Here is a 10,232-nt window from a genome sequence, read left to right on the forward strand (position 1 = left end):
GACAGGTCTGTGCTAGAGGTATCATTTGGGAATTGTCAGGATAACAACAGCAATAACAACAGTAAAGGGATGGTGAGCAATAACAAGTGTATAGTACTGACTCTGTGCCTGGCTTTGTTCTAAGTGCTTTACATGCAGCCTCCAGTAATCTTGTCAGGTTGATAGTGCTGTTATCCCCATGGTACAGGTGAGGTGGCTGAGGCACCGTGTTCTGTCGCTTGCTCCACATTGCACAGACAACTATTTGTTGAACTGAATTGAAACTAATAATCTAGATAATATGTAAAGCTATGGAATTGCACCATTATCAATTCAGGGCAAAAGAAGAGAGAAAGAGGCACAGAGAGCCAGGATTGAGCTCACTGCTTTCATCACTTTGTTTTCCAACTCAAAAGTCTTTATTTGCTCCTACTGGAACAAATCGTAAATGTAAACTCCTCAGCCAGACTGTCAAATCTTTACATAATCTATGCCCCACCGACTTTGGTGTCTCACTGTTCCCTGTGTGATTGCACTATTCTGCTGAACTATCTCTTTGCTCCTTAGGCATGCTCTCCACCTTCTCATTAACTTAAGTCTTCTCCAGGCTTCAAGGGACCACTGTAGCCTCGAAGCCTTTCCTGATGCCTCCAATGAAGAAACTAATAATAGTTAGTGTATGTCGGGTGCTTCTTGTGAGTTTGGGAAATGAGAAACAGGTAGAGGGCTTCTACTTTGTTTTGTTTGACCTTTCTGCTCGTGTTTTGTTTTTATAAGCATCTTCTTAGTAAGAAGATGGAAAAATTTCTAGTAAGTAGCTCACCTAGGAGATCAGAGATGACTTGGAAAACCAAATGTCTCACTGTTGACTAAGATCATTAATTTGGAAGCATATTTTGCGTCCATGGCCTTTTCTGATTGCGTTGGGATCACTGAGATTAAGAATATGATACTTGAAGCAGCATGTCTGTCCTGAGCTTTGTTTCAGGCACTACCATGTGGAATGGCAAAGGGGCATCAAAGAAGCCTGGCAGATAACGTGTGGCCTTGCTTGGGAGCTTACATACGATGATAAGACATGGGCATAAAAGAAGGAGTCATGTGAGGGGTCCACCAGCGGCTCAGTTGGGTAGCTCTTAAGCGGAAACTGGTCCTCAGACTTGTTTTGTTTATATACTTCCCAGGGTTTTTAAAGAAACTGAGTTAGTTGCCAAAATTTATAACTCAGATTTCATATAAAAATCCCGTTATCAGTTTCCCTGGAAAACCCAGAAGGTCGGGCAACTCCAGGGGAACGGTGAGGGAGCTGCAGAGCGGCTCCCACCTGTGTGCGGCCCTGTGCTCTCCACTTCTCCTGGTCCCCGCTCCCCACTGGGTTGTGCCTGGCCCATGCCCCTTGTTCATGCTGCTTGCTGATGTTTGTGACCCTTACAGTGTAGTCGGGGTGCCATATAATTCAGATAGGAAATAGTTACAGGATGTCAGAAGAAAGAGAGAGAACTTTGGAGAGCACAGCACGGTGGAGAAAATACAGGCTTTAGAGCCAGGCAGATCTAAGTTCAAATACTTGCCTACATGCCTCTAGCCAGCCTTTTGCCTTAGCCTTTTGCCTCCAGGTTCCTTTGCTTATAATACAAAGGAGAGTATCATGTCCCTTACAGGCTTGTGGTGAGAATTAGCAGTACTGGGTGCAAATGGTCCCTAACATGCCTGGTACTTTAGCAGCGTACACCATGGTTGATCATGTCCAGAAAGCCTAGCAGGATGCCTTGGTTTAAGTACCTGGAAATTGTTATGAAAAGACACTTGGGGCAGGAAAGTGGGGAGCCAACTCTCGGTGGATTAAAGAGTTAAATCTAAAAAGTATACTTTTTTTTTAACTGAAAGGAATTGCAGTTGTATATTTAAGTTTCTTGAAGACGGGAAAAAACCATGAAGGAGAGCCAAAGAAAGATCAGTAGAGTTGACTGTAAAAATTTTTGAGCTATTCTGTGTTAAATATCATAAATGCAGTTAAAACGCAAATAGCAAATGAGAAAAATATTTATAGAAAGTATAACAAAGGGAAAATATCTTACTGTACATGGTTACAGATCAATAAGAAAAACATTAACACCCCATAGAACGACGGACAAAAGACACGAACAGAGTTTACAGTAGAAGCAATGCAAACAGCAAATAGCCATGTGAAAAAACGGTGGACTTGGTTAGTAATTAAAGAACTCTAGGTTTGAAGAATGAATTGCCATTTTTCCCTAATTTTTTTTGCCCGTTGATAATGTTCCAGTACCGGTGATGCGCTCAGAAGGCAGGTGCTGTCACATTTTCTTGCTGGAATTATAAATTGCCACAGCCTTCTTAAAGCAGTTTGATGTATAAATCAAAGTGCCTTCAAGTTCATACCCTTAGATCCAGTTATTCCACTTTAAAGAATATATCCTAGAAATATATTCAGAGATGTTTAGTCCAAGATCTACTTGCAGTAGGTTTTTCTTTCCTTTCTTTTTTTTTTTTTTTTTATAGTGTTACCGGTATATTAAAATCTCTGTTTCCAACCATGTGTACCTAACTGCTATGTCCTTAGCACTAGCGTAGTGCCTAACATATGTAGGTGGTCAAAAAATAATCTGTGAGTTTAAAGGAGGAAGGATGTGTTCATACAAAGGAATATTATACAGCCATATTTTTAAAATACAGTACATCTAAGATGTAGAAAATGCTCACAATACAATGTTAAAAATGAGTGCACGATTGTATGTGTAGAATATTCCCTGTGTATGTGTTGTATGAATTCTGGATGACGGGATTAAAGGTGATTTCTATATTTTCTTGGTGCTTTTCCTCAGTCATTCAGGACATATTTATTGATATGTGTGTTAGGCATTGAGTGTATTTCAAAAGGGAAAGACAGCATAGCCCTCCCCTCATGGAGTTTATTATCAGAGATCAAGAAGGCAGACATTGAACAGGTAATTACAAGTGTGTCAGTTACTCTAGTGAACTTATGTTACTTTTATAGTAGGAAGAAAAACTATGCCAATGATGATTTTCAAGCACTGATGTTTGTATTGGCTTGGTCAAAAGGTTCGTTCGTTTTTTTCCATAAGATGGCTCTAGTAGCGCTTAGTTGTCTTTAACTTCATTTGAAACAATTTTGTTAGATTGTATTGTGACAGCTGTCATGTCAGTGTGCATTAAAAAAAAATCAAAATTGGTGAATTTTTGTGTAGCCATTTTAATATTAATGATGGGGGAAAGCAACATTTTCAGCATATTATGCTTTATTATTTTAAGAAAGATAAAAACACAACTGAAACACAAAAAAATATTCATGCAGTGTATGGAGAAGGTGCTGTGACTGATCGAACGTGTCAAAAGTGGTTTTCGAAGTTTCATGCTGGAGATTTCTTGCTGGACGATGCTCCACAGTTGGGTAGACCAGTTGAAGTTAATAGCGATCAAATCGAGATGTTAATTGAGAACAATCAACATTATACCATGTGGGAGATAGCCGACATACTCAAAATATCCAAATCAAGCATTGAAAATCATTTGCACCAGCTTGGTTATGTTCATCGCTTCGATGTTTGGGTTCCACATAAGTTAAGCAAAAAAAACCCTGACCGTATTTCCGCGTGCAATTCTCTACTTAAACATATGGAAATGTTCCATTTTTAAAATAAATTGTGATGGGCAGTGAAAAGTGGATACTGTACAATAATGTGGAACAGAAGAGATCGTGGGGCGAGCAAAATGAACCCCTGCCAACCACACCAAAGGCTGGTCCAAAGGTGATGTTGTGTATATGGTGGGATTGGAAGGGAGTCCTCTATTATGAGCTCCCCAGAAAACCAAGTGATTAATTCCAACAAATACTGCTCCCAGTTAGACCAACTGAAAGCAGCACTTGACGAAAAGTGTCCAGAATTAGTCAACAGAGAACGCATAATCTTCCATCAAGATAGTGCAAGACCACATGTTTCTTTGATGACCAGACGAAAACTGTTACAGCTTGGCTAGGAAGTTCTGATTCATCTGCTGTATTCATCAGACATTGCACCTTCAGATTTCCATTTATTTCGGTCTTTACAAAATTCTCTTAATGGAAAAAATTTCAATTCCCTGGAAGACTGTAAAAGGCACCTGGAACAGTTCTTTGCCCAAAAAGATTAAAAGTTTTGGGAAGATGGAATTATGAAGTTGCCTGGAAAATGGCAGAAGGTAGTGGAACAAAAGGTTGAATACGTTGTTCAATAAAGTTCTTGGTGAAAATGAAAAGTGTCTTTTATTTTTACTTAAAAACCAAAGGAACTTTTTGGCCAACGCTATAATTTCTAAGACACCTTTTTTAGGACAAGAAAGGCGCAATTACATGAAAAATCTACATAGATCTCATACAGTGTGACGTTTCCTTTCCAGTGAAAAGAAAAATGTTTAGATTTCTTATCTGTTGGGTGGTTTGTAATGATATAACAATATACACCCAGGCTTTTTTTTTTTCCTAAATAGCATTTTTTAAAAAGTTATTTATTTGGCTGTGCCGGGTCTTAGTTGTGGCATGCGGGATTTTTATTTGCGGCGTGTGGGCTCCTAGTTGCGGCATGTCGCATCTAGTTGCCTGACCAGGGATTGAACCCTAGCCCCTTGCATTGGGAGTGCAGAGTCTTAACCACTGGACCACCAGGGAAGTCCCTAAATAACATTTTTCTAAAAGAAACTGAATAGGCTGAGATCTTGGTGAAAGTTATGGAACTTTGGAAAACCCCAGTATTCACTGGAAATTATAATTAAGCATTCAGATGAATTGGCTCTGGTTGAGGAGGGAGTGAGAATGTTAACATTAATATAAAAAAATTTTTTTTTGCTTTTTCCATCTACTTGTGAGGTTTCAAGTGTGTGGAAAACCAAGAATATCAACAGCAAAACCCACCCTGTAGACTGACTGTGACCCTAAAAGTTTCTTTTATCTGGGATCAGGAATGGAAAATTTTATCCTAAGCCATGGCTTTTTAATGGGTGTGTTTTGTTTTGTTTTGAAGAAAGACCTGAGTAAATCAAAAGGGTTACAGAGCAGTGTTTGGGTAACTTAACCATGCTTAATGGCCGTGAGTGCATTCCTCTAAACAGTCTGAACTGTGCTTCCACTGTCGCTTATCCATTTATCAACTGAGCCCTTATGCTGAGCCTCATGAGCTCCTCTGGCCTTTTACCTGCTTCCTCAGTGGAAAAAGTCTCTGTGTATCTTGGTTAAGTTAAAGCGTGGCTCTTTGGTCTGTCGCTGCTCTGGTCTCGGGAAGGAAGTATTCGTGAGCTCTGTGTTGCCTTGATAGAATCCCCTGCCCTCCCTTCTGTCTCCTTCTGTGAATTGGGAATGTACTTCCTAAGCCAAGGGTGTTGGAAGGAACGAATAACAAGCAGCAAAGTAGTGACATCACCTCTCGCTGTAAGTGTGCTGGTATCACTGTCTCCTTCAGGGACTGATGAGAGTAGCCCCCTGCCAAGTGAAGGCTCACCCTCTTTTGCCCTTTGGTACAACTAATGGTTATACTGGATGTAATGTGTTTCAAACCAACCTGAGGCTTTCTCTCATTTGAAAACCTCAGATCTTAGGAATAGTGAGGGAAATGTGGCTCTGTTGACCATCACTTTCCGTCCATGCTGATGTTTCCCTCTTGCATTTGGAATTCTCTTTCACTTGCTGGGTCTACTCCTGCTTCATGTTTCCAGGTAGAGTTACAGTGCTCCCCTCTTCTCTTCCACTGGCCTTAGCGCTCCCTCCTCCCCAATAATGGTTTTGTTTTTTTTTTCATGTTTGGAAAACTGTAAGTAGTTCCATTCATTTGGAGCACAGCGTGCCCGTGAGAGAGATGTAGGAGCTGAAACTAAAGAGAAGGAGCATGCAAGTCATCAGGAGCCTTGGGTGCCAAGCTAATGGATTTGAACTTCATCCTGAAACCTTTGGGATGTCATTAAAGTATTTTAAGCAAGGGAGAGCAATTCTGAGATCAAATTTGCATTTTATTACAGTGGCTTTGGCAGAGCAACACTGGGTGAGAAAATGCTGGCTCTTAACTTTTCTAACTTCTCCAAATTACTCCTTACACGTGCTCCCTGGTCTCACAGACCTGTGTACACAGGATGGGGCTTGGTTTCTTGGCCTCTGGGCTGTTGCATATACAATTCCTTCTTCCTAGAACATGCTTTTCCTCCGTAGTGTATTTTTTTTCTTTTTTTTAATTGAAGTGTAGTTGAGGTACAGTTATCCCAATAATGTTTTAATGTTCTAAGAGATCTTCATCTCAGGATTCTCTTCCTGTTGTGTTAAGTGTCTTTCCTGTCCACTGCACTCTCCTGTCTTAGTGTCTGTGCTTGGTTTATAGATTAAGGCCCCGTTGTACTTCTGGAGTATATAGAGGGCAGCAACAGTTCTGTTTCTAGCTGTGTTGAACCTTGATCTGGTAACTGACTTTACAGCCTAAATCAAGGAGCCTTGGACCCTCTGATTTCATAAACGATGCACTCCCTTCTGATATCTTTTCTTCAGTAGAACATACATCTCCTCTGTCTGGAATACTTTTTTCAGAGAGCAACCTTTTGCTTTTCTGAGATGGAGCTGGGCTACCTGAGGACAGGGTCACCTTCCCACTGGTTGGCTGAGGGGTCAGAGGTAAATGTTTTGGTGCTTACTTATTACTGGAAGGCAAAAGGTGGCAGACACAAAATCAGTCACTGAGACCAAAAGTTATTTCAAACATTGTGTATATCTTCTGCTTATAAAGTTATGACAGTGCTTGACAAAGTCACTGCCAAGGGCTGGGGGCGGGAACCTAGACTGTTTATGGAAGTTCATTTTGTTTTGATTTTGATTTTCCTGGGAGAAATCATTGTAAACAGTTACATTCTCAGAAGCACCCCTACGATAATAAACATAAACACAGCATTGCAGTGAAATTAATCCTGTAGTAACCCAAATGTAATCTCATGCGTTGGAAGTGAAGCAGATGAATGGACGAATCTGCCCGGAATGGAGGTGAAGAAGTCAGGAAACTTGGGTCTGTCCCTGTCTCAGTTCTTGACGTGCTCTTTGTTGCTCTGAGCAAGGAAGTTGTTTAATGTGCCCCTGTGACAGCGGTGGAGGAGGAGTGACACCACCTGTTGGCCATATTGCAGCCCACCCTGGGAGGCTTCATTATGGTGTTGGACGTGAATTGACTTTGAGCTCTGGAAGAAAGGGGCAGTGTAAATACAGGCATTTGTATCCTAGGTGCTCTGGAGTTGCAATCCATTCTCAAAGGCTTACACAGCCAGTCTCAGTTTAGCAACACTGTTCTGGTCACAGCAGAGCTCCCTTCTTTGAGAAGATCTTGTTGTTGACTGTTCTGGAAAGAAACAAGAATATATCTCCAAAATACCAAAATAGCTATCGGAAGAGTTGTGACTAGTTTTAACATAGGTACCAATTAGTGAATTAGCATAAATTATGAGAAGGGGGTCAAAACTCATCACACCATGTCTTGTTTGAAAGCCTATTCTCCTAACACTATGTCAAAACACAGGGCACAGAATAAGGCAGATGTAAAGAATTATTGTATACATGACTTTGAATTCCTTCATAGGCCAGAATGTGCTTTTCTGCATTTTGAATGCTGATAATACTAATACTAATAGCTGTTATGCTGTACCTAATACGTACCAGTCTGCAAGTAATTCTCACATATGTAAGTTGAGGCTCACAGCAGCCCTGTGTGGCAGGTACTCTCGTCATCCTCATTTTACAAGTGAGTAAATTCAGGAACAGAGAAGTGAAGTAACCTGCCTAAGGCCAGTCAGCACCAAGTGACAGAGCCAGTCTGGCTGAGTGGAGGCTGGCATCTCTTCGACCAGTGTCATGTTCTGTTGCAGCATCTTGATCACACAAGCAAAAACAATCAGTGCAATGAATGCTGTTTTCTAGGAAGAGAATGGGGACTACACATATGTGGACAGAGTGAAGTTACCCTTGGCTCACGGAACCTTGTTACTCATGGAAGGAGCCACCCAAGCAGACTGGCAGGTGAGAATATGCAAGTAACGTAGATTTGCTGTCATGTAGAGGCTGTTTCCTGACTGGCTTGCGGTTATTAATTTCTGTATTAGACTTGGTGAAAAGCAAGTGGCTTTTATAATGAGCAAGAGGCAATAAACTGACATCATTTCCAAGGGGTTTTGATTGTACTGACAGTCAAAATGGCCCTCTACAGCAGCGGTGTCCACTAGAAATTCCTGTGAGGATGGAAATACTCTGTATCTGTGTAGCCCAATGTGGTAGCCACTATACACATGACTGTTGATCTCTTGAGATATGGCTAGTGTGCTGAAGAACTGAATTTTTACTTAATTTAGAGCTTCAGGCAGCCAGTGGCTAGCATATGGGGCTGCACAGCTCCATAGCTTAGGCCAGGCCATTTTTAAGGTGTGCAAATTAAGAACACTTAGCATGAGAGGGGAATCTCATGCCTGTCTGTGATCTCAGCCATTTATGTGTTTTCTTTTGAGCTTTGGAAAAATGGCAGGAGGCTGAGAGGAAGAGCAACACTTAGAAAAAATGAAACTGTCTCCCTGTGAGGGTGCTGACATATCACAGTGAGGGTGGTGGTGGAGATTTGTTTCAGAGAAGGAGACCTTTCTCCACAAGACTTAAAAGAGCTATTGCTGCTTATTGACGGGAGATAAAATTGAAACATGTCTATGTCCTCATAAATAAGTTTTAAATTGCTTTGGAATAAAAGTGTAAGTGTGTGTATGTCAGAGTTATTCATATTTCCATTTAGCATCGAGTGCCCAAGGAGTACCATTCTAGAGAACCAAGAATAAACTTGACCTTTCGGACAGTTTATCCTCACCCTTGAGGGGCGCACTGGTGATGTGAGGTCTTGGAGAGGGAAGCTGTGCTGAGACTGAGCAAACCTTCCACCATGAAGAAACTTCCGGAGACTGGTCCAGCTGCTCTCATGGTGTGGCTGTTTGGAAGATGTGGATGGGATTTGCTTCCCAGCTTGGAGTCCTATTAAACGACAGCCTACAGTTCATGTTTGTAATATGTTTACTGTGGGAACAGTAATCCCTAATCATGCTTTGAAATCACATATTTTCTTTAGGCAAGTTAAAAACTGCTGTGGCTGTGTTCACAGATGATTTTGTCCATAAGCAGTTATTTTTCTGCCCTCTCCCGCTTCATTTGAAGAAATATGAATGTACTTTGCCTCCGGGGTAAATCCACACATGTTTGTTCCTTGTGCCTTCAGCAAAGTGGAGATACAAACATGAGTCAGTGACTCTGGAGCCTTGCGTAGGTAGACAGCTGCTAAAACCCAAACAGAGCTTTGTTGAAGTCTGCCTTGACTCCTGAACATCTTGGCTTGTGTGCTATTGTAATGCAAAGCTGCATATTCTGGGAGCACTTTATTTAACTGAGTCTCCTTGCCTGTCCATCTTCCCAGGATATGCTCAGACAGGTTACAGGCCTCTGAATAAAGAGCAGAGGTGGTATTCTCCAGTGCATCTCCAAGTAGCCACCTGGACTACTTGAAATACAAGAGAAAACTGTCCCCTCAGAGGGAGGAAGAATTGAGTGATGTCATGAGACATTTCGGCTGAAGAGCAGCAAATGCCCTGCTAGTGGCAGCTGTTCTACATAGATTATTTCCCCCTGGAGAATGACTTGAGTCATTTAAACCCTAGCCAGATAGGAGCGGGAGCAGTCCTACAGGGAACAGACTCAGTTACCTAAGAGTCCTGTTCACTTTAGATTTCAGTAGCCCTATGACTAAGGCTTTCTTCTGACTCAGTGTTTTCTTCTACACATGTTCCCGAGATGAAAGCCTTAGTCTCTGATGTCACCAGGGTTCCCAAAGCAGACAGAGCGACTGCCCCTTGTTGCATCATAAAAACACGTGTCTTCCTGACCCCTTGACTTAGGAGCCGCATGCCAATTCCGAACCAAGGCAGGGAAAACTGGAGAGAAAGAGAACGGATTTAAATGGATGAAAGTAGGGCGAGAGAGTTGGAGTTTCCCTTAGCTCCCTGTGGGGAAAATTTACCGAGCCTTCTTGCTTTTGATCTTGTTTCCATTCTGTGCTGTAAGATTGATGATCTCCATGATCAAAATAAAATGCCAAAGGCTGGGCAGGCTCTTCCCCAGAAGGCAGATGAATGCCATGCCTGGCCAGGCGCTGTTCTCTGACAAGCTCTGTAGCTTCTTGAACCAGAGTCTC

General features: G+C 41.7%; 1 protein-coding gene across 2 annotated transcripts in view; it reads left to right on the top strand.

Moving 5' to 3' along the window:
- ALKBH3 (alkB homolog 3, alpha-ketoglutarate dependent dioxygenase) overlaps positions 1-10,232 on the top strand; it is a 35,832-nt gene extending 25,600 nt beyond the window's left edge. Inside the window, exons 9-10 of one of the 2 annotated variants that reach the window (XM_082844328.1) lie at positions 7,934-8,032; positions 8,790-10,232. In XM_082844328.1, coding sequence (XP_082700454.1) covers positions 7,934-8,032; positions 8,790-8,867 — 177 coding nt within the window. In that variant the 3' untranslated portion in view covers positions 8,868-10,232. Of the gene's footprint in view, positions 1-3,316; positions 4,129-7,933; positions 8,033-8,789 lie in introns of those variants that run through there. The other variant, XM_082844329.1, reaches the window with a different exon arrangement.

Source organism: Leucopleurus acutus (assembly GCF_964270905.1).
Source record: "Leucopleurus acutus genome assembly, chromosome: 8".
Classification (NCBI taxonomy): Eukaryota; Metazoa; Chordata; class Mammalia; order Artiodactyla; family Delphinidae; genus Leucopleurus; species Leucopleurus acutus.